Source organism: Notamacropus eugenii, chromosome 3 (genome assembly GCF_028372415.1).
Source record: "Notamacropus eugenii isolate mMacEug1 chromosome 3, mMacEug1.pri_v2, whole genome shotgun sequence".
In the NCBI taxonomy this organism is placed as follows: domain Eukaryota; kingdom Metazoa; phylum Chordata; class Mammalia; order Diprotodontia; family Macropodidae; genus Notamacropus; species Notamacropus eugenii.
Window position 1 is genome coordinate 388,085,197 of NC_092874.1, and position 25,352 is coordinate 388,110,548.

Consider the following 25,352-nt stretch of genomic DNA (forward strand, 5'->3'; position numbering starts at 1 on the left):
TGGTAAAAAAGACTCAAGTTATATTAGATGAAGAGACTCAAAGAGTGGAGAGGACTGCTATTTGGTATGAATGGAGAGCTGCTTAATTTTTATTTTGTTTCTGACTTCTACACTAATTCCTTTGCAATGGAAATGACACCTAAAAAAGGGCCAAGTAGGAATTGAGACCAAAGATAAGTAAGAATATAGTGAGAAAGTACCCAGCTGCCCTTGACGAATTCAAGCCCTTTGGCCCATATGAACTAAATTTTTAGGTAATGAACTAACTGGCAAATGTGATTATAAAGCCCTCGTGAGTGATTGTTGAAAGATGTTGGAAATTGGAGAGGTACCACTGGAGAGGGCATGTGCTATTCCAATGATCAAAAAAGGAAATAGACTAGAATCTACAAACTATAGACCAGAAAGCCGTACTTCACTTCCAAGGAAAATTCGAGAATGGGTCATTAAAGAGATGGTTAGTGAATTTCTAAAAAAGGAAATAGGGCTTACAAAAAGCCAGCACGGCTTTGTCAAGAACGAGTCTTGCCAGAATAAACACAGTTCCTTTTTGGGTAAAGTTACTAAACTGGTGAAAGGCAGCATGGTATGGAGGAACAGAGAGCTGGCCTGGCAGCCAGGAAGAACTGAGTTCTAGTTCTGCCTCCAAGACATACTGACTGCCTGCATGAGCCTGGGGTAAAACCAAATAACCTTCCAATGCTCTAGGTAGGAGCTCTCTAAGCCTCTAAATTGCAGAGAATGTACTAGCAGAATAAGTTGTAAGTATTTTAAGTATTGTACTGGCAGAGTAAGTTGTAAGTATTGCAAATATTGTACTGGGAGAGTAAGTTGTAAGTTTTGTACTGGCAGAATATATTTCCACACCTGGAAGTTTTCTATTCCAGTGAATTCACAGATCTAGTTCCTAATCCTATTTTAAAAAGTACATCATGAGAGGATTGCAGATTTATTTAGTAGATATTTTAACAAAGGATTTGAGAATCTTACACTCTTATTATGGAAAACATGGAGAAATGTAGACTGGACAGTGATACAGCTTTATGAATTTGGAACTGGATCATTTTATTGATGACCTGGATAAAAGAAGAAATGGCACTCTTATCAGATCTGCAGATGATATGAAGTTAAGAGATGTAAGTAACACATTGGATAATGAGTTAGAGTCCAAAAGGCCTCAACAAAGTTGGAGGACTTGACCGAATGGAGTTAAGATGAAATTAAGTAGGGATAAAGGTAAAGTCTTAGATTTAGAAAAAAAAATCAACTTTACAAGCACAAGGTTGAGCAAGCATATTTAGACAGCAGTTTGCCTGAAAAATATATAGGGGTTTTAGCAGGTTGCAAGCTCCCAATGAGTAAGCATCATGATGTGGTAAATAAAAAAAAAAAACAACTAATGCAGCCTTTTGCTACATTAAGGAAGGTATAACATTCAGGTATAAGGAGATACTGTGTACTCTGTCCTGGCAAGACCACATCTGTATATTTTATTCATCTCTGGGCACCTCAATTTAACAAGAACATTAATTTTAAAATTTTTTATGTATATTTAAATTTTAAATTTAATTTTAAATTAATTAAATTTTAAAAATTTTACATATATTTTTATCCTCCAAAAATTACATGTTAAAACAATTATTTTTTAACATTTTAAAAACAGTTTTGAGTTCCAAATTCCATCCCTCCCTGTCTTCCCCCCTCCCTAAGATAGTAAGCAATCAGATGGAAGTTAAACATGTGTGATTAAAACAAGGACATTCCTAAGTCCTTGATATGTTTGCTAATAAGATGTGTCTAGAAGAGGACAACCAGGATGGGTAAGGGCCTTGAGTCCTTGTTGTAAGAGGTTTAATTGAAGAGACTAAGGCTGTTTAGCTTGGAGAAGACTCAAGGGGCTGCAATAGCTATGTTCAAGCATTTGAAGCCCCTCCATATAAAAGAAGGATCAGATATGTTCCTTTTTCCTCAGAGGACAGAACCAGGAGCAGATGTGGATGTCAAGGAAAACTTCCTAATAATGAGAGTAGTTGAAATGTAGAAGGGACTGCCTCAGGAGGTGGTGGGGATCACCTTCTTTGTAGGTCTTGAAGAAGAGGATAACCACTGGTCAAGTATGTTATGGTGGGAAATCCTTTTGGGTATGCATTGGACTTGTTGGTGGCTGATGTACTGTACAGCTCTAAAACTCTAGGATTCTATGAAGTTAGAAAGAGAGGACAGAATTGGGCCAAGGATGGTGAATTCACATTAAGCTTAAGGACTGGCAGGACATCCAAATGAAGATACCTAATAGGCAACTAAAATATAGGACTGACATGGAGAGACATATATGAGTGATCAAAAACGAAGTTAGTGAAGCCAGGCAAACAACCACAAAACAATTCAAACTGAATACAGCAAAATTGTAAGACCAAGCTTGGCCTCAAAGAAGAGATATGAGAAGACACCTCCTCCACTTTGTGGGGAGTCATAGGTGTGGAACATGGCATATAATGTCATTTCCCACCCCTACCCCCCAAGCATTGATTAACTTTGTGGAATTTATTTTCTTTTAAAATAGTTTATTTGACAAAAGATAGCTTTCTGGTGGATGGAGAAAAGGAAGGGGATGAGAGAGGGAGAAATGTAAGCATTGCAAAAACAAGTACTATAAATAAACAAACTATTTAAAAAGAGAAATACAGGTTTGGACCTCTGGAGAAAAGTTGAGAGTAGAGCTCTAAATGTGGAGTTTGTTTGCCAAGTGATTTTAGTTAAAGTACAAGAGATGGATGAAATCACCAAGAGAGAGATGTGAGAAGAGATCTTTGGGGGGGATGCCTTCATTTAAGGGGCAGGCTCCTGGTCATCCTTCCCTTACTTAGAGTTAATCTGGATTTGTCTAATTACTTTATTAAACCTATATAGTTCTAGCTAAAAGGTATAAGTAATTAATGCCCATCGTTCATGAATTCTGCATATTTTCCTTAACATCTGACCTCAGGGAATTATATTCGTTGTCATATTTTACTCTTCTTCCATTCCCATGATGCTGAAAAAGTTACTCTTCCCCATTTTCTCCCCAAATGTCACTCAGTCATTTCTCTCTAAAGTCCTGCCTTGATCACTGCTTACCTTTGCCCCATTGATAAACAAAAGTTAGTGAGCTGACAGGTACTATTCATCCTTGGGTTCACATCCAGTCCTGGTGTCTTTTATTTTTGCCTGTAGACACAAATTTCAATTAAACAAACATTAATTGAGCTTATATTGTATATAATAATTAATCAATTAACAAATATTTTTTAAGTACCTGCTATGTACCAAGCACTACAATAGACACTGGGGCTACAAAGATAAACTCTAAATAATCCCTACGTTCAAGGAGATTATATTCTACTAGGGGAGAGAATATCTACAAACATTACTATATGCAAAATAAATACAAGGTAAATAGGGGGATGTCATTAATAGCTGATGGGACCTTCATGTAGAAGGTAGGTATTGAGCAGAGTTTTTTAATTATTATTTTTTAAATTTATTTATTTATTTTTAGTTTACAACATTCAGTTCCACCAGCTTTTGAGTTCCTAATTTACTCCCCTTTCTTCCTCTCCCCCTCTCCAAGAGGTCATGCAATCTGATATCTGCTCTACATATACATTCACATTAAACATATTTTTACATTATTCGTGTTGCCAAGAAGAATTACAACCAATGGAATGAACCATGAGAAAGAAGAAACAAAATGAAATAAAATGAAAGAGAGAGAGAACAAATAGCATGCTTTGATTTACATCCAGACGCCATAGTTCTTTCTTTGGATATGGATAATATTTTCCATTATGAGTCTTTTGGGGCTGTCTTAGACTTAGACTTGCTGAGAAGAGTCAAGTCTATCAAAGTTAGTCATCACACAGTGTGGCTGGAACTATGTACAATGTTCTGGTTCTGTAGAGCAGAGTTTTGAAAGAAAAAGTTGCTCAGAGGCAGCAGAGATGGGGAATTTCATTTCAAAAATGTGGGATAGCCAGTGCAAAGGTCCAAAGATGGAAAATGTTGTGTCCTGCATGAGGAAAAACAAGAGGGCCAATTTGACTGGACTGTAGAGTTCAATAATGGAGTATTATATGATAAAGCTGAAAAGATATGCCTGGTTGTAAAATGGCTTTAAAAGCCAAACACCAGAACTTATATTGACTCCTAGAAGCAACAGAGGATCATTAGAGTTTCTTGAGTAGAGAAGTGATATGGTCAGACTTACGTTTTAGGAAAATCATTATGATAGCTCCATGGGAGATAGTTGGAAGAAGAAAGAGATTTAAGATAAGGGAGGTTATTGTATTTGTCTGAGTGAGGGAATGAGGTTTTCTTCATGAGGATCATGGCCCTGTGATAAGAGAGAAGGGAGAACAAGAGTTCTTCAGGAGGTAGAATTGATATAACTCAGCAACTGATTGGATATGGGTCAGTGAAGGAGAGGGAACAACGAAGAATGACTCTGAAGTTACAAATCAGGGTGGATGGTATTACCCAGCAGAAACAAGGAAATGTGAAAGGGAGGCATGGTTAGTGGAAAAGATTATCTGTTCCATTTTGGACTGGTTGAGTTTGAGACGCAGATAAGTGGGATGCCCATATGGAGATATCCAACAAACAGTTGATGATGTGAGACTAGAGTTCATGTGGGAGATTAGGGCCGATATATAGCTTTGAGCATCATCTGCTTAGAAGGAGTACAGCATAAGAGAGAGAGAAGAGAAAAGAAAAAGGGTCAGGTCAGAGCCTTGGAATATGCCTAGTGGGTGGGAAATGGATATTGACCCAACTGAAGAGACTGAGGAGGAAGGAAAAGAAGGTGTCTTAAGGGCCTCTGATGTGCCGGGCACTACTTTACAAGTATTATCTCATTTGCTTCTCACAAAGACCCCAGGATGTAGCTACTACTATCAGTCCTATTTTAGATTTGAGGAATCTGAGGCAGACAGGAGTTAAGTGACTTTTTCCCCAGGGTCACACTGCTAGTGAGTGTCTGAGGATGGATTCAAACCCAGCTCTTTCTGACTCCATGCCCATCTATTGTACCACTTTGTCCCTAGGACCTTCCCTCATCCCCTTAGTTGTTTATACTCTTTCTCATCAAATTATCCTATATTTACATCTCTGTGTATATATTGTATCCTTTCTCCTAGAATGTAAATCCCTTGAAGGAAGGAGGAGAACCAAGAAAGAGCAGGGTCATCTGGCCTAGTCAGTCAATCTCCTTCATTTTACAGATGAGGAAACTGAGGCACAGAAAAGTGAAAATGATTTGCCCCAGGTTGCCCAGGTAGTAAATAGCCAACCCAGGATTCAAACTGAGGTCACTGACTCTAATTTCAGGATCTGCCTCTGTCTCTTTATTGCATTACACTGACATAATATCAGAAAGAGGCATAGAGGACAAGGAGTATGAAGACTTTTAAAAGACCCCTGGATTTAGTGGTTCAAATGCATAAAGGAGGGCATGATTAACAGTGTAAGGTTATGGAGGCAATGAACTCACAAGTACAGGTAAAGGAATACATTTAGCTAAGACCAAAAGAAAGGAAGAAAAAAATGGATGAGGGCATTGGAAGGTTTAGAATAGTGGAAGAAAATTAATATCATAGATCTGGAGTTAAATGGAAACCCAAGGTCATCTAGTCTAAACCCATTATTTTACAGATGAAGAAACTGAGGCAGGGAGAAGTGATGTAAGATGACTTAGCAAAGGTCAGGCACATGATAAGCATCAGAGGTGGTATTTAAACCCTGTTTGAACTTTGACTCCAGAGCCAATCCAAAGAGGAATCAAGGGGAGCAGGCATGGGTTTGTTGGCAGTTTACTAGTGTATCTTTTCTTTCCTGGTAGGATGCTCAGTGGAATGACATTGACCACATGGAAGGATCTCGGGATTTCACAGTTGACCCACACCATTTTGGCACACTCCCCCAGCTAGTTATGGACCTTCACAAGCATGGGCAATACTATGTCCTAATTCTGGTAAGGTGACTTCTAACTATCTGTGAAGGGTCAGGGCTGCTCCCTCTTTAGGGAGCTCAGGGGGGCTGAGTCAGAAGAGAAGGTCACACTGCTCCCGCCTTGTGAGAAAAATAACATAATGCTCTTGTCACTAAGGAAAGAAGCATGTTTACATCTACTCTTGGATGAAGCCAAAATCAATTCCCTAACTGAGCTCGAAGAGATCATCGGATCATAGACATAGCTAGAAGTGCTTGGCACAGAGTAGGTGAATAAATATTTCCCAACTTTTTTGTTCCAAGAAAACTTCATTAAAAAAAAGTGTTATGAAATCTGAGGGTAATTTATTATATTACTCATAATCTCTTAGGTTTATTCATAAAGTGCTTACAATAAATAGAGCAATAACTTTTGCCTTCAAAAGCTCCAAATTAAAATTTATGTTATATAACTATAGAAAATAAAACTTTATTCTACCTTCAATCATGGTAACTTATAAAATTATAATACTCTAATTATAAAATAATTATAGATATTTTAGTGTGACATTTTGCAAAAATTGAAACACGTAATCAAGTAAGACCTTATAATGCTTACTATTACCTGCAAGATTTTATTAAATGACTTTATTTTGTAAACTTTGCTGAACGTAAGAAACATTTTAATGAAATAAGTTATAACTTGTAAATTTAATTTTGATGTTGGACTTTTTATTTGAACAAAGGTTTGCAGTACTTGACTCAAAACCAGGCAAACATATTCTTAAATCTGGGTCCACATTGAGTTTATTTATTTTGATTTAAAACTAAAATGAAGTGAAAATGCTTGCTCACATATATATGTGGTAGATGGCAGGAGAATCATACAAACACTTGCTGAGAGATGGAAATTCATTTTAAAATTTTAGTCACCTAAAGAACTGATTAAAAATATGTAGCCAGCTATGAAATGTAATATTTATTTTTCTTCTGGCTAATGACAAGTGCTATATTAAAATGTGCCTAAGGTTCAATTGCATAAATTGTTTCATTTTAAAGCAATGTTTATATATAAACTAGCTTTTGTAAGGAAAGAATCTCTTCAGACATGACTTTCATCTTTTTTTTTTTTTTTGCTCCTGGCAAACCAGCTACACTCTCACAGAAACTCTGTCAGATGACTGACCAGCGTTGTTAACCAGTTCATTTGAAAGTTCACCGGATAGAACAGTAAAATAGTGGAGAATAATTTTAAATTAGAAAATAACCTTAATATTGCAGTGAAAGCCACATAAGGTTTGTTTCCGCAGAATATTTTTCAAAATGGCTTGTAATGTGTATGTCCAGTGCTCATGTCTCTGAAACAGCCTGAGAGTTTCACTTCCACAGTGCAGATGCTCATAATGCAGTAATCACATTTACACAGATGATGAGGTAACAGAAGGGTATGAGGGAGCTGCTTTGGTACACTTCATAGAAGGTAGAGAAGGGTGTGCACAAGCATATGACCCTCTGTTGAGAATCAGTTTGCACTCAAATGTTAAATCCTTGTGATGGTTTGGAAGCAATTTGATGACATGTTGAGAAACTGCAAGAACTTGTTGCCCCTAGTCAGAAGTTGTCTAAGTTAGAGTTTGATGTAACGATTGTAAGAATACCAAAATAATTGTGCCCATAATAAGGATGGATTCGTACCAGTGCAGAAACAAATTTATGATGTTTCAAACGTGCACATGTTTGTTGGCACAGAGGAAATATATATTTATAACAAAATCGGACAATTATTTACTGCTTAAGAAACAATTAAAGAATTTTTATCACAAACATCTTCGACCATTGCCTTGAATCCATAAAGAACCTAAATGGGAACCACTATACTACTTGACTAGTTGAATAAAAGGATCTCAGAGACCATTTCATTCAAAACTCTCATTTTACAGATGAGGAAAACTGAGACCCAGGGAGGATAAATGACTTATCCAAGGCCATGCAAGTAGTGTTATAGGTATGACTAGTAATCAGATCTCTTGATTCCAGAATGAGTTCTCTTTCTATTGTACTATGATACCTCCCAATAGCAACTATGGCTATCTTAATGCCACATGGAAATTTCTTTTGTGAAGGAAAGCTTTAATTGACCTTCAGAGAACTCAGTCACCCACAAGTAGAAATAATCACCCTGCCCCCCACTTTTATGACACAAATATAAATATCATTGGACTTGGCTTCATGGGATCATAGACTCAAGAGGCTTTGTCGTTAATTAGCTATGTGATCTTGGGAAAATTCACTTAACTTCTCTATAAATGAAAATAACACAGACATGTCAAAGGTCTTTTCTGTCTCTTGAATTCCACGGCTCTTTGCTTGTCTAATTTGAAATCTTTCAATTATATATAAATAAAATCCCCTTAAGATAGAGTCACTCCTTGGATTTGGATCTCTAGGACATAACCAGTTTCTTTTTATGGGTTTGCCCAAGGGAAGTACAGCACATTCCTTTCTTTTCCATTTCCCCTGTGATCACCTCCTCTCAAAGCTCCACCCTTGAGGCTAGTTTGGGTGGTTTAGGGATTTCCCCAGCATACTACTTTCCAAAAAGAAAACGCTCAATATTCCTCTTGCACAACTGGAGTTCCAGCCAAGCTTTAAATGGCTCACGTAACAGGAAGCAAGCACAAGGAGCCACAAGCTGGTCAAGCACTCTGCTCTCATGACCCCAGTGTTAACAGGATTCATGGACTAGGGACTTATTTAAAGTAGGCCATAAGAATTCTCTTCTGTTTCAATCCCTTTGGGCAACTAAGGACTTTTCCTATTGCTCTACAGCATCACTTTCCACCATGAGGCTTGTGGGAGGGAGTGCCATAAAGATATCCTCACAGACACTTAGGTAATTGTATTCTGCTTTCTAAAAAATAAATTTTTTTTTAATTTTTAATTTTCCCACTGACTCCATATCTATTCCCAGACGGTCATTCCTTTATATTTTTTATTTTATTTTTTGAATTTTATTGTTTTCAATTTTCTACAATCACTTCCAGAAGTCTTAGATTTTCTCTCCCTCCCACCTCCCTCCCCAAGACTGCATGCAATCTTATATGTTTTCTATACATACATTCTTATTAAGCACATTTTCACGTTAGTCATGTTGCACAGAGGATTTAAAATGAATGAGGGAAACCATGAAGAAAAACCAAAACAAAACGTAAGAGAAAATAGAGAGAAAATAGTTTGCGTTATTCTACATTCCAATTCCATAGGTCTTTCTCTGGATGTGGGTTGCATTTTGCCTCAGGAGTTCTTTGGGGATGTTTTAGGTTCTTGCATTGCTGTGAAGGGCTAATTCTACCAGAAAAATTCCTCACACACTGTGGATGTTACTGTGTACAATGTTCTCCTGGTTCTGCTCCTTTCACTCAGCATCAGTTCATATAGGTCCTTTCAGGCCTGTCTGAATCAGTCTTCCTGTTCATCATTTCTTATAGCACAATAGTATTCCATTACATTCATATACTACAACTTGTTCAGCCATTCCTCAGTTGATGGACATCCCCTTGGTTTCCAATTCTTGCCCACCACAAAGAGAGCTGCTATAAATAATTTTGTACATGTGGGACCCTTTCCCATTTTTATGATCTCTTGGGGATACAGTCCATTGGCTAGACTCTTAGGGAATGTGGGAATTTTAATGGAGGGCCATACCTTTAAAAGAAAGAAATTAAAAAGGAAAAAGAGTAACAAGAGAATAAAAAATCCAGTAAGGCCAAACAACACATTGGAAAAAAGGCAGATATCATATGTAATGTTCCCCACTTAATTCATTCTTCTTCTAAATCAGGACAGCTGTGTTCTCAAGATAAGGAAGGTTGGCCAGTGGACTCCTATAACTTCTAGACTGTTTATAATATTTCTTTTTAGGGTCAAGATTTCTGCCAGATGTTGCCCCAATTGTAACTGCTGCTTCCCAAATGTCTTTTCAGGATCCTGGCATCAGCAGCAGTCAGGCTACTGGCACTTATGCACCTTATGATGAAGGTTTGAAAAAAGGGATCTTCATTAACAACACCCATGGACAGACATTGATTGGACAGGTGAGAGAAAACTGCATTGGACAGGTACAGAACACTAATAGCATTCAAGAGATGGGCTAGCCCCAGAATGATGGGAAATATCTGGCATGATTAGGGAAATGAGTGTTTCCAGTGGAATCACTCTGTAGTCCTTTTCTTTAGACCCATAGGACATGAAGTGATCACTCTCTTTCATCTCTGTCTTATTTGTGTAGAATCCTAGAGTGTGACTCCAGTGGGAGGGAAAGGCTCAGAGATCTTAAAAAGATTCCAGAAATTGGCTAAAGGTTGGGGATAACACTTAGCTGCTTTAAATATCAGGATTTCACTATCAACCTTGACTAGTTTGATTCTCTTTCATGATAAGTAATAACAACTAATTTAATGTCCATGCTTCTTTTCCTTTCTGCTTCTGGGGGACTAAGTTTGATGCAATAAGATGTCCTAAAAGTACCCAAAGCTCTGCAGAACCGAAAGAGTATGCCCCACACCTGCCTAGCACAAGGGTTTTTAATTTTTTTTGTGTCATGGACCCTTTGAGCAGTCTGATGAAGTCTATGGACCCCTTCTCAGAAGAAAGTTTTTAAATGCGTAAAATAAAATATATGGGATAGGGAACCAATTATATTAGAATGCAGTTATCAAAGTATTTTTAAAAAAACAAGTGCATAGACTCCATCTTAAGTACCCCTGCCCTAGAGTAAGAAGGGAAGTGGGTTAAAGGGTAGAGGTCTGTGGGTGTTTGGGAGAAGATAATTTATTCTTGCTTTCCTGGGCTATGTGGTAGGTGTGGCCTGGCCTCACTGCGTTCCCTGACTTCTCCAACCCAGAGACACATCAATGGTGGCTAGAGAACCTGAATTTATTCCATGCAAGAGTTCCCTTTGATGGACTCTGGATTGTAAGTTTCTTCCCTCTGTAGGGGCCTAAAGCGTCATAGGGCAGAGATTTTGACCTCTTCTCTACACTGTAAAGACTGTGATAGACTATTAATGCTTCATTACTGTTAAGCAACAGTGCTTCTGGCAGAAGAAGATCATATCTCAAAGAATTTTGGAAGATTTTTTTACCATTTCTGTGGACGTTTGCTTGTCTAACTTGAAATCCTTCATCTAAAAATAAATGAATAAAATCTCCTTATAGTGGCCACTCTGTGACTTTGAGTCTCTAGTATATAACCAGTTTTTATAGCTTTATGCCTTATACCTTTTTATACCTTTATATCCTTATACCTTCTTGCCTGAAAGCATCTCTATGTCCCTCACTGAGCATCATATCCCAAAGAAGCCTTAAGAGGGCAGAGTCAAAGGAGGATACTAGAAGATCACTTGGAGAGAGAAACTAGCCTTGTAACTAAAGCTGAGTTGCAGGAATATACCTGGGGGCTGAGATCTGAGGATAGAGTATAACATACCATCCCATTTGGGTTCTGCTACCAGAGTTTTCTGGCTAAAACCATCTAATGTTGAAAATGAACATTAAAGTCCTGTGTAGGTAGGCTGGTGTAGCCTTTCCCATGAATCCACAATGCCTATCTCTGTGTCTAGGACATGAATGAGCCGTCTAACTTCAAGGATGGTTCAGTAGATGGTTGTACCTCTGGAGAACTGGATAATCCACCCTACAAACCTGGTAAGGGTGGGAGGGAGGGAGGGATGTTTTCTCTCATGAACATCCATTCACAGGCCCATTGCCTCTTCCCTCTCTCAGCCTCTTTCCATTGCACTGCCTTTGGCTGGATGAGAAGTTTCTTGTTTGTGAATAATTTTTATTTTTCTGTTTCTCTGTCAGCTGTGCTAGGAGGCTCTTTATTTGCCAAGACAATCTGTGCCTCTGCAAAGCAAAGTCTGTCCTCCCACTATAACCTTCATAACCTGTATGGGCTGATGGAGGCCAAAGCCACTGCCAGGTGAGACAATCAAATGGCATTCTGGTGATGGGATATGGTGGTAAAGCTATTGGCTCTGGGGTGCTCAACTGAAATCTGTTCTTTCACATCATGGATAGGAAATAATATAAGCTGGAAACAAGTATCTTGGCATTAGAGAGAACGGTGGGACCTCTGGAGTTTTGGGAGTTTTTGGTTTTTTTTTTTTGGTGGTAGAGGTAGGGTGTGTTATGCTGGCAATGGAGACTAGGAAGCCATTATTATGAACACTATTACTTCCCCCTTTTAATTATCTTACATTTGGGGCTAGCACCATCATTATTCTTATCATCTTCATCAGCATCATTATTACTTGATACTGTTAAGCCTGTTATTGGCACTGAGGTGAGGACCCTAAAGAGGAAACTATAGGTGGTCTCTGCCATCCATAAAATCTGTAAATGGAAAGATGCTTAGAGACCATCTAGTATTTTAATCTCTCACTGTTTCATGTAACCCTTATTGAACGGATGAATGCAAAATCATTTATTAAGCATTTGCTATTTGCCAGGTACTGTGTTAAGCCCTAGAGATACAAATACGAAGGTGAAATAACCTTTTTTCTCAAGGCACTTAGAGTCTATTGAGAAGCAACACATAGGAGAATAGTGGCTCCCAAAATGTGATAATATTTGCAAAGTGATTTGCTAACTTGAAAGGACTATGTAAATGCTAGCTATTATTATCATTATTATTAGGGAGGGGTGTCTTGGTCTAGGAAGTCTCAGAGATTGGGGGTGAAACGCTAAGAATGTCAAATGAAACCCCCTTTCCAGAAGCAGTGGTGGTGTTGATTTTGTTTTAGTTCTTTAAGAAGAGGTAGAAAGGGGGAAGAGAGGGTAGAGGGTGACTGGCATGAACAAGTGTGGTCCTATGGAGTTCAGAGCTGAGTGGGTTAGTTGCTCCAGGGCATGGTCTCTGGGGGAGTGGCTTGCAAGGTAGAGAGATATCAGTAGGGTAGGAAACATGTCTTCAGTAGTAATGGCCCTTGGGAGCTTAGAGACCCCTTCATTTAACAAATGAGGAAACTGAGAGATTAAGTGACTTTCCAGGCACACCCAGTTGGCAAGTATCTAAGGCAACATTTGAACCTAGGGCTCTCTGATTCTAAGTCCAGTGCGTTATCCACTACTCATTTTTTTCTTTTTATTTCAAACCCTGAACTAGATATTTGGAAGATTTCTCCTATTGACCAGAGCACTATTTCTCCACTTGTAGGTACCCACAGCTCAAGTCCCTAAGGGACTTACAGTGATCCTACAACATTACCTTTTTTCTGCTAGGCCAGGGGTGGAGAACCTGTGCCCTCAAGGTCACATTTGGCCTTTTATGTCCTCAGGTACAGCCTTTTGATTGAATTCAAGTTTTACAGAGCAAATCTTTTTGTTAAGGGAATTTGTCCTCTAAAGTTTGGATTCAGTGAGAGGGCCTCACTTGAGGACCTAGAAGACCACATGTGGCCTTGAGGCTGCAGGTTCTCCACCCTTGTCCTAAACAATTCTCACCTTCTCTTGAGATATCCCAAGGTCGCTTACAGCAGAGATTAGAGTTATTCTGTAGACAGACTCCCTCTGTGATGGTGTATCTCCTAACCATTATTCACATGCCTGTCCTAGCCAGCAGTGTTGCCATCTGTTAAGGAGTGTTCCTGGTCCAGAGAATCCATCCCTACCTTCCACATAGTCTTCCCCACATACCTAGGAGAGTTATTTTCTGATCTAACCAATGTAGGCTAGCTCTTTAAAAAAAAAATATTAATTTGCTTTCAGTTTTCAACAATCACTTCCACAAGTTTTAAATTTTCTCCCCCTCTCTCCCCTCCCTCCCCTAGATGTCATGCAGTCTCATATGGGTTCTACACATGTATTCTTATTAAATACATTTTCACGTTAGTCATGTCACATAGAAGAATTAAAATGAATGGGAGAAACCATGAGAAAAACCAAAACAAACCAAAACATAACAACAGAGAAAATAGTCTGCTTTGCTCTGCATTCTGACTCTGGATGTGGATGGCATTTTGCATCATGAGTCCTTTGGAAATGTTTTAGATCCTTGCATTGTTGTGAATGGCTAAGTTTATCAGACATAGTCCAGGCTAACTCTTTTGATAAAATCCATCACTCTTCTTGCTATAGTGATATAGCAAGTGGTAGGAGTGATATAAGTACACAGACTACTTCCACATAATCATCTCATTTCTTGTGTTTCTCCAGATACCACTTCTTTAAGAAAAAAGGTCTGTATACCTTGGGAGGAGAGGAGGGTTCACAGGGAACAAAACTACAGTGTCTGCCTAAAAGACTACATTATTCCTTAAAATTCTTTTTATAATTCTTTCCCAATCCCGCACACCAATCTTAATGCTAGTGCCTTCTCTAGATATATATCTTGCTCATACGTAATTGTTTACACGTTGTCTTTCCCATTAGATTGTGAGCTTCTAGAGGTCATGGGCTGATTTTTCCTTTCTTTCTATTTCCTGCATATAGCAACCTGCCTAGCACAGTGTAGGTGCATGTTGAATTGACTCATCTTTGTGACTGAGGGACTGAACAGTGTGGCAGTGTTTAGGTTAAGTAACAGGTTGATCCCTCCTGTTACTTCCCATTCCCTGAAATTTCTGAGTACATTGGCTTGTGGATTGGCTTTTTCTTGTCTTTCAGTGCCTTGATTGCTATCCGTGGGAAGCGCCCATTTGTCATTTCCCGATCCACTTTTCCCAGTCAGGGTCGCTACTCTGGGCACTGGCTGGGGGACAACAGGAGCGAGTGGAAGGACATGTACTGGTCAATCCCAGGTAAGACTCAATCAAAAGTCTGTCCAGTCATCTCCAGACCCCTTGAACTTCAGGCCTCTTCCAGGCCTGACACTCTATGTTCTACAAAACATTCCCCAGAATGACTAAAAGTACCATGTCCAATTCTCATTACAACAGGAAGGAGTTTCTAGGTCTGTGGGTTGCTCTTGGAAATCACCTTGATTTTCTCCCTTCTGTACAATCCAAACAGCTGTTTCTTTGTGACTAATATGTGTCAAGGGCTTCTCATTCATTTTTACTTGCAGCTCCTGAGAAAAAGGGAAACTAGCTTTATGTTCTCTTTTACTGAAGAGGGAAATGAGACCCATAAAGAAGCAGTGATTTACTCTGAGTCATATAGTAAGTGAGAGAGAGGTGGGATTCAAACCTAGTATTTTCTGAGTCCCAAACAATGAAAGTCCTTTTTTTTCCTCTAGCCACCCATGTCATATACAAATACTAATTGTGTTTTCATTAGTCTTGATCTTGGGTTATCTCATTCTTTCCATTCCCAGGTCTGTTAAACTTCAATCTCTTTGGAATTCCCTTGGTGGGAGCCGATATCTGTGGGTTTTCAGGGACTACAACTGAGGAACTATGTACTCGATGGATGCAGCTTGGAGCCTTTTATCCTTTTGCCCGAAACCATAATACCAAAGATGTGAAGGTAACTCTGGGAAAAGTTCAGGGTTGACAAATAGCATTTCAAAGGGAATGCTTGAATGGCTCTTTCTAATACCTCACACCCTCTCAATCAATCAACAATAAAAAGGTATTTATTGAGCCACTACTAATCAATCAGCAAGCATTTATTAGGTGTTCTCTATGTGCTAGGTATTGCATATCTGAAGATAAAAACCAAAAATAGCCCCTGCCCTCAAAGAACTTACAGTCTATCCAAGAAAGACAATAGGTATATATTTAGACAAGATATAAACAAAATAGGCATGGTGATATTTTTTTAGGGGAAACAGGTACACATAAGATACAATTAAAATAGATACAAGGGGAGTCCCTGGAGGCATCAAAAAAGATTTAATGTAGAAGGATGCTCTTGAACAGAGTTTTTAAGTAAATTGAAGGAAAGAAGGAATTCTAAGAAGAAGAGGTGAAAAAGAGAGTGAGAGAGAGTGTAAGAGTATATTCCTGACATGGGGGACAGCCCATGGAATAGACAGGAGATTCAACGTCATGTTTGGGAAAGAGCAAGAAACCCATTTTCACAGGTCAGTAGAATGTGGGAAGGGGAGTAACAAGACAAAATTGGAAAAGTAGATTGGATCCAGATTACGAAGGATTTCAAAAGACAAATAGTGGAGATTATACTTGATACCAGAAGCAATAGGAAGCCACAGGAATTTATTGAGTAAGGCAGTGGCATAGTGAGACGTACACTTTAGGGGAAATCACTGGCAGCTGTGAAGAGGGTGGACTGAGAGGAGAGAGACTTGAGGCAAGGCATCTAATTGGAAGGCTATTGCAACAGTAGCTGAAAGGTGAAGAGAGCCTGAACTATAGTGTGAGTAGAGAGAAGGGGAGTGATATGAGAGATATTGTAGAAGCAGAAAGGACAAGATTTGGTGTGGCATTTAAAAAAATTGAGAGACATCTTCTGGGCAATTTAATCATTTTATTAATAATGCCAGCATGTTTACTAATAAAAGGATGGTCATTTGACCATCTTTCTTAGACCAAAAGCCCCTCATGGTGGTGGACTCACATTTTATGTGCCATTAAAAGATTACTATTCCTGGAAGTGGCAGTCAACTCTGATTAGTTAACAATTAATGAGAGAATGAATGTCACAATGAGAGACTGGATATAATACAATGAGGGCCTTGGGGTACATGACTTGGATCACCCAAATCTTGATCAAAGAGACTTATAAATTTCCATATCACCTGTCTGACAAAAGGGAGGATTCAAATTTCCCAGACTTGTCTGAGCAGACACAATGAGCAGGAATGCACCCATTAGCCTAAATTTAGAATTTCTTTTACTGTCTGATTAGATCTTAGCCATCTTGGCTGGGTAAGTCTTGGAAAGAGATTTCCCACACTGGTTGATTTCTAGATGAAGAAGTAGAAAAGGAGAAAAATCTTGGTTCTGCTTGAATAATTACTTATTAATACAAGAGAGAAATAATCATTTCTCACATTGATAACTTGTTGGACATATATATACGAGTGAGAACGAAGAATTGAAGAAAACACCCAAGAGGGCAAATGTAAGTGACTAGAAGGATGGTGGCACCTTTGATGGAAACGAGAATTTGAAAGAAGAGATGGGTTTCGTGGCAAAAGATAATAAGTTCAAATTTGAATATGTTGAGTTTGAAATGTCTATGTGACATCTGGTTTGAAACATCTAGTAGGTAGGTGTTGACATATGCCTGGACTTGAGGAGGGTGAATAAGGCTAGAAATATAGCCCTGGAAGTCATTAGAATAAAGATGATACTTAAACCTATGAGAGCACCAAGAAAGAATATAGCAGTAGAAAAGGGCCCAGGACAAGAGCCTTAGGGTAAACTCATTTAGGGGGTTTGTGGTGGATGATAAACCAACAATGGAGGCTAAGAAAGAGCAGTTAGATAAGTAAACTAAGAGATGAAAAGCCAGAGAGGAAAGAGCATCCAGGAGAAGTGTGTGGTCAACAGTGTCAAGTGTCAAATCCTGCAGAGAGGTCAAGAAAGATAAGTATTGGGAAAAGACAAGCATATTTGGCAATTAAGAACTCATTGCTCTTTTGATTGATGAAGTCATAAGCCAGATTGTCAAAGAGAGAGGAGAGGAAATAAACGTAGACCAAAACAAAAGAAAGGAAATAAACATTGATTAAGCACCTACTACGTACCAGGCATTATGCTCTGCACTTTATAAATATCATCTCATGATTCTCACAAGAACACTGGGAGGAGATAAGTGCTATCATTATTCCCATTTTACAGGTGAGGAAACTAAGGCAGACTGAGGTTAAGTAACTTGCTCAGAGTCACACAGCTAATACTTATTTAAGGCTGGATTTGAACTCAGATCTTCCTGACTCCAGGCCCAGCTCTCTATCCACTGTATCACCTAGCTACCTCTAAGTAAAACGATTACAAAAAAGACAGGGAGATTGAACTAGAACTGGACCTCAGGTTTTTTTTTCCCTGAATTTTTGAGCCCCTTGACTTGGATTGAGGTGAGAGTTCCTCCTTCTCCCACATCTTCTGGTTTCTGTTCTCATTGCAGAATCAGATGAGGATGAGTGTGACACTCCCTGAGCAGCCATTGTGTGCCCAGTCTTATGGGAGGCACCTTAGAGCTAGAAACCAAAGGGATGGAAGGCACAGAAGCACTGGACATAAACATATCAAAAAGGCCCAAGAAGGAAGCAATGCTTTGAGTACCAGGGCTAGTATGATCAGTTGGGAAAGGAGGTACAATTTCAAGGTTTCCACCCCCAAATAATACTTACTCATACCAGCTTGCGGGAGCATGGAAACTCTACCACTGCTGATTCATTCCTTTCCCTTGGGGCTTTGTTCTCTGTTAAAATGGAAACTCTCCTGGAAAAAAGTGATACATTTAGTCTGATTACTCATTCCATAGTAAGTTTTTATATCCCTTCTTTAATTCATTTTTGCTTTGTTGTGAGGTGAGAATGGGTGAGCAAAGGACATGATACCTTGAAAGGTACTGGGAATGGTTTTGCGGGCACTAACTTTTGCTCTAAAATTGTGGCTAGCTTTGACCCTGTTGAATATATCGGCACATAGGGGAAGTGACATACAGGAAGGTTCATAGTTGTATAGGACTGTCCGGGTGGATTTCCTGGAGGAGGGGAGTTTTGAGCTGGATTTTGAATAGATAGCATGGAGTACTGAATGAAACAGGCAGGTAGAAAGAGCTGGTTTCAAAACCTCCCTCCTTTTCTGTAAAATGAGAATTTAGACTTAATGACCTCGAAGGTCCTTTCTAACTTGAATTTGCTCCCATGGTTTTACGGCATGCCTAGTCCCATCCAGGTATGCTGAGAGTCAAGGGTAGGTCTCTGTTGACTGATAGCTTCTGCCCCATCTGATGCTTACACATAGCTACTGACACCACCAGAGAACACCTCACTCCACCATATGACGTGATGGAGAGGAGAGAGGGTAGGAGAATGGCAGGTATAAGGGAAGAAAAAATTTTGAACCATGTTAATTCTCTTGATTGAGGGCAGAACTGACCCTGTATCTGTTGGTGTCTTCGCCTCTTCCTGCATCATCCAGGGCATGTGTGACCTTCCCTGAGTGTCCATTGTGGGCCCTGTGAGGTAGAGAAGTAGGGAATACCCACTTCATTTGTGGGGTGTGCAAGTGGATTGGCTTGAGCAGAGCAGAGAGTTGATATCACAGATCAATGAAGGAAGGAATGATTGGGTTGAAATCCAAAAGTTTCACTGTGTACTTCTAGGTGGGGCCAGTCCTGCTGAAATGGCTTTCTACCTCTCTATTTACTTCTATTTCTTCAGGCCCAGGATCCAGCTGTATTCAGCCCTCCGGCTCGTGCAGCAATGAAGGAAGCCCTTATGACCCGATATGCGCTGCTGCCATACCTCTATACCCTCTTTCACCATGCCCACCGCAGGGGAGACACTGTGGCCAGGCCCATCTTCTTTGAGTGAGGATAGGGCTAAGATGTGCAGAGACAGTATGCTGGTGGCTTATGGTCTCTGGGGACTTTCACGGGACTTAAGTGGGTTAGAGTTGGGGTGTGTGGGAGGAATGCTATGGTTGTTGACAGATAATGAGAATCTGTACTTGACAGGAGTTAGTGTGGGGGGAGGACAGCTGAGGAATGAAAATCATTCAAGAGTATACATAGTAAGTATGTATGGGTAATATATACACATATGTGTACACATGTATGTATGTATACACATTTGTGTGTGCATAGAAATATTTATATAAATATTATATGTTCATATGGATAAATAATATGATATGTGGGTACATGACTTTTCCTTCAGATTTCCACAAGACACAAACACCTACGCGCTGGATCGGCAGTTCTTATGGGGACGAAATCTCTTGGTGACTCCTGTATTGGAGCCAGGTGTAGATACAGTGATTGGCTACTTCCCCAGTGGACTGTGGTATGACTATTATACAGTAAGTAGCAGAGTTAGATGGTCATGGCTGAAATGGAAAGGCTTGGGGATGGGGATTGAAATCTTTGGCCAAAGGCTGGATTGCCAGCCAGGCTGGTGTACAAGTAGAACTTCTTCCGTAGGCTAAGGGCCCAGGGTACTCAGAGGCCTCGTCCTCAGACATCCATCAGGAGGGACAGTAGACTTATGAATAAGAGGATAAAGTGAAAGTTTAGCATCCTTCTTTCCTTAATAGTCTCATTTGCAGTAGAGAGGGCCTCAAACCAACATGGTAGAGTATCATACAAATGTTTCATAATTGTCACAAAATGTCAGATGGACTCACATACAGTGATATTTCCTCTCACTTTATAGTCTAGGTGAGTTTATGAAGCCATCTGTTTCACAGATAACACACAGGAAACACTGGAGTTTTGGGACTCCAGCCTCTAACAGGCTCACTCTTGATCTGGTCAGATAGGCAGACTGCTTTGGAGGGGTTAATAGTCAGCTTTATTCTAGTCTAGTCTTCTCAAATGGTTGCTGGGAGAACCAGCTCCTACAGCCTTCTCTAATCACCCTTTTCGCAGAGGCCAGTGAGAAGGGGGTACAGCTACCCCTATACCTCAGTGAGATCAATTGAGACAGGCATAGCTTGTGCACTCCCCTAAATTCCCTCAAGCCTCAATGGGTGCCAGTTGAGGCTCACACAGATTCCCCTATGGGTTCCCCCTGATTTTCCCCACTCACTGACCAGTACCCACCTGCTTTATAGGGCAATAGACAAAAAAGGCAACCTGCCAACATTAAACTCACAAGTTAACTTTAGCAATATTCTTATTCTGTATAAGCATTGTAATATCCCATTATGTCACCCCTAATCTCATGGCACAGCCTCATTAGGATTATCTGTCACGACGATTCTGGGACACTAGCTAGAACCCTTGGGACTATTCTGGGAGTTGTTATCTAACACCTGAAAACTAGACATTCCCATGGCCATGGATCCTGAGAAAGTAAATTCTAAAAGGATAACAAAATCCTCCTTACATACACCATCTTGTAGAGACTGATTATTTCCTCCTAAGATTCTATGCCTTACATTTGTTATTCACTTGCCTTCAACTTCAGTACCTACAATTAGGGTGTACCTTGGGCTGTCACAAGGTGGTGAGTTGCCTAGACTTTTTTCAGGAAAGGAAAACCGAGATAGTAGAGTTAAAGGAATGGTACAGTAGCTTGTGTTTTTTTTTTTTAATAAAGTGTATTTCCTATAAAAGCAAATGCTTAGTTTTTCACTGACTACTAATATTTACATAATTTTAAAAGGATATTTAATATAGCAAGACATAAGCAGACATAAATGATTTGCTATGGTGTGGTACTTTGCTAAACTTCAACTGTTTTTCGTTGGTATTCCTTATTTTGCCTTTATTAATATTAGTAATAACTAACATTTATTTGGAGCCTTAAGGTTTGCAAAGTGCTTTGTACAGATTATCTCACTTGATCTCATAACAGTACTGTGAGATAGGTACTATTATGGTCTCCATTTTATAGATTTGGAAACTGAGGGTGAAAGAGTTTAAGTGACTTAGGGTCACATAGCTTCAGGAGATGTCTGAGGTAGGATTCAAACTCAAGTCTTCCTGTATCCAAGTACAGCGCTCCATCCCTACACTACCTAGCTCTCTTTTTAAAAAGGGTCCTTTGCTCACTTATATGTTGATTACTGAACAACTTCAACAATGGTGAATTAAGGGCCTATCATGTAGAACACTATTCTAGGCCATGGGGGAGAGAAAGAAAGATTAAATAAGACATAGTCCCTGCCCACAATATGGTAGGGAGATACAGTGCATATGCAAATAACTGTGTTGCAAAATAATACATGATGAAGTACATGAGAAAGATGCAAACCAAGTACAATTCTTAGGTCCTGGGAAGGAAGGGGGATTATTACACATGGAAATAATCAGGGAGGAAATAGCATTTGATCTGTTACTTAAAAGATAGGTAGGCTTTCAGTAGAGGGAGTCAACTGGAAGTAAGGAGGAGAGACATTCCAAGCATAGATAATGATGGGAGCAAAAGCACAGAGATGGGTTAATGCTGGCTATGCATGGGAGATGGCTAGTAGTACGCTTTAACTAGGGTGTAGCTCAAACGGAGGGAAGCCATGAAATAAGACTGGAAAGATGGAGTGGCAAAGGGCCTGATGAAAAGCCTTGACTGCCAGGCTAAGGAATTTCTATTTTTACTTGGTAGGCAACAGGGAACCACTGAAGTGTATGGAGCACAGGAGTAATATGATTGTGTCTATGACTAAGATAAGATTAATCTGGCAGCTGTTTGAGGAATGAGTTGGATGGAGGAGAATGCAGAACCAAAACAGAACGGTTTCTAAACAGTTATAAAGTGGTTTCCTCATATAACCACATATCCAGATTCCGCTTTCCAAATATGTATTTGTGGTCACAAATGAGAGACAGACAGACCAACAGAAATAAGGGGCGGGGGGAGAGACACAGAGACAGAGACAGAGACAGAGAGAGAGACACACACAGAGAGAAAACAGTCCTGTGAGAGGTCTCTTTTGAAAAAAACCCATTTCTTATAATACCTCAAGGAGCTATTTCTGTCTCTATCCGCTCAGGGCTCATCTCTGCAAAGCCAGGGAGAAAAAGTGAAGTTGGCAGCTCCCCTTAACCATGTAAATGTACACATCCGTGAAGGTGCTGTTCTCCCCACCCAGGTAGGATTCTGGTACCTTGGAGAAATTCTAATATTCTCTTCTCTGCTTCCCTGCCCCCATCCCTCGAGAGTTGTTGGGCACCTGTGGGATAAGGAGCTCCCTAATCATCAATCCTAGTATTCACAGGAACACAACAGTTCATTATGTCTATTTTCTTGCTTTGACCTTCCTTGGTCAGATGAAAGTAACTATTCCATTTAAAAATCTTAAGAAGGAGATTCCATGACTCCCATTGGTAATTTTAATATCTTGTGCAGTCAAGAAATTCTTCCTTATTGCTAGCTTGTATCATTTGTGCTTTAAATACATTTCCTCTCCTAGTTTGTACTCAGTAGAGATGAAAATACCTGGCCCATTCCTTTTATAAGAGCTCTACGTTAATTTTCAGACTCATCAATCTTTCCCTTTAATACATAAATCCCTTAATCTTATAGGTATTAACTCTTCTGTGATCTTCTATGTCAGAGTCAGAGAATTTTATACCTAATGAAAGAAATTTTTAGGTTATCAAATCCAGAGGTCAAACACTGGGGCCACAACACCTCCAAGAGCTGCCCAAACCAGATGAAAATGTAATTGGAAAATACTGAACAAAATAAACAAAAATTCAATAAAACATAAATAATGTTACACTTTAAAACTAAGTTATATTATCTGTAGAGGTTTCTGTGGACAGCTTAGTGGCCTCTGTTTCTGTTTGAATCTGACACCGCTGATCTAGTCCCCTCTCCTCATTTCATGGATGAGGATCATAAAGGTCAGGAAGGTTAAGTTACTCCCCTAACGTCACACAGTTAATAAGTGGCAGAGCCATTATTGTCAGACTCCTACATGAGCAGTCTTACCTTAATGATCAGCCATGCCCTGAGAACTAGGGGACCCAGCACATGTCCATTAGGTTGATTTTTCTCCCCTTTGTCAATCTCAGAAACCAGACGTCAACAGTTGGATGAGTAGTGGAAACCCTATGCTTCTGGTGGCTGCTCTGTCCCAGGAGGGCATGGCCTGGGGAGACCTTTTCTGGGATGATGGGGAGAGCCTGGATACCTTTGAGAGAGGCAACTATTCCTATGTGGTGTTTAACGTCTCACAGGTAGCGTCAAATTAAATCACTTTTAAAGTACCTACTGTATGGCTGGTAGAAGGCAGTCTTGCTGAAAGTATTGATTTTCTAGAACAAGAGACAAGTCTATTGTTGTGTATAATTTGGACAATAAAAATTTGGAGAAGCGAAAGGGAAAAGAAAGAGAAGAGAGGTTTTATCAAGAAGATGAGACTTGAATTAACTGATCAATTAATAATAAACATTTATTAAATGCCTATGATGTGCCTGATATTATGAAAATACAAAAAGACAAAGACAAAAATGAAACTGTTCCTCAAGGAGCTCACATTATATATTGGGAAGCAATGTGTGTGTGTGTACAAAATAAACATATATTAAATCTATTTTAAAAATACAAGGTAATTCAGGAAGAAAGGAGGCACCTACACCTACATGATCAGGGAAGGCCTCATGAAAGTCTTCATGAGGTGGTACTTATGCTCAGCTTCTTGAATGAATTATATGATATGGATTGGAAGAAAACAGAATAAGGTATATTGGAAAATATCCTGATTAAAATCTCCAAGCAAAGGTTCTAGCCACAGAAGCCAATATCTTTGGACATTCCGGAATCATCATCCCTAGGAGAAGCTATGTCAATCCAGAACAGGGAAGGGAGCATAAAACAGAGAAGATCATGCCCTTCAACATGAGGGGGAGAGAGAGACAGAATGTGGGCCCTACCTCAGCTCTCTGGTACAGTTGTTTCATTGTCTAGCCACATCTCATTCACAGAATATTTTCACATCCATGGTTCTTCGCTGCAATTTGGAAGCTATTTACATCATTGTGGATGGACTAACAATCTATGGAGTGCAAAAACAGCCTCAGGTGGTCACCGTCAATGGCCAAGAAATCCCCTTCTCCTACCTGGAGAATCAGGTAAGACTTGTTTCTTGAGTCATCCCCAATTTCCTTCTCTTATGGTCGTGTAAGTTCTCATCCCTAGCTCCAACTCTCTCTCTAACCCTTGTACCTCTCCCTCCTTCCCTTTTTCCTGCTTTGATTCTGAGCACACATATTTCCAATTGACCTGGAGAAGCCCTTCTCCTTCTTGATCACTTAACTAACTCCTTCTGGGTTACAACTGTTACATGATCTGGAGTTTCTTCTCCCCTGACTTTCTTTTCTTCCCTTCAAGAAGATCAATTATCCTGTTTAGGGAATTGGGCCATATTTCTGGTCTTAAAACTTATTGCTGCAAAAAGCATTGATTCATTCATTCAATATGCATTTATTATCTACTTTGTGCAAGGTGCTGGGGATACAGATGCAAAAATTATATTCTGCATAGATCATATATATATATGTATATACACATATATATGTGTGTGTGTGTGTGTGTGTGTGTGTGTGTGTGTGTGTGTGTGTGTGTGTGTGTGTATACCTGTTTTCATTAGATTGTAAGCTCTTTGGGGTGAAGGACTGTTTATGCCTTTGTCTCCCGATCACTTAGCACAGTTCTGGCACATATTAATCACTTAATAAATATTTCTGATATGAAAATGAAATAGCTGCTGCCTTCAGGAGACAGCACATAGCAGAAGAAATAACATTTATACATGTAATACAAAATATGTGCAAAGTAAATGTTTTTGATGTTTTCTCTGG

The 25,352-nt window shown here is 39.5% G+C and overlaps 1 protein-coding gene across 4 annotated transcripts in view; it reads left to right on the plus strand.

Moving 5' to 3' along the window:
- The window catches only part of LOC140497142 (lysosomal alpha-glucosidase-like), a 74,305-nt gene that overhangs the window by 46,407 nt on the left and 2,546 nt on the right, over positions 1 to 25,352 (plus strand). For all 4 annotated transcript variants that reach the window (XM_072597726.1, XM_072597727.1, XM_072597725.1 and 1 more), the window contains 12 exons: positions 5,876 to 6,007; positions 9,948 to 10,058; positions 10,825 to 10,938; positions 11,585 to 11,669; positions 11,829 to 11,946; positions 14,631 to 14,764; positions 15,280 to 15,431; positions 19,264 to 19,412; positions 19,762 to 19,903; positions 22,538 to 22,636; positions 23,565 to 23,729; positions 24,477 to 24,623. In XM_072597726.1, coding sequence (XP_072453827.1) covers positions 5,876 to 6,007; positions 9,948 to 10,058; positions 10,825 to 10,938; positions 11,585 to 11,669; positions 11,829 to 11,946; positions 14,631 to 14,764; positions 15,280 to 15,431; positions 19,264 to 19,412; positions 19,762 to 19,903; positions 22,538 to 22,636; positions 23,565 to 23,729; positions 24,477 to 24,623 — 1,548 coding nt within the window. The remainder of the gene's footprint in view (positions 1 to 5,875; positions 6,008 to 9,947; positions 10,059 to 10,824; positions 10,939 to 11,584; positions 11,670 to 11,828; positions 11,947 to 14,630; positions 14,765 to 15,279; positions 15,432 to 19,263; positions 19,413 to 19,761; positions 19,904 to 22,537; positions 22,637 to 23,564; positions 23,730 to 24,476; positions 24,624 to 25,352) is intronic.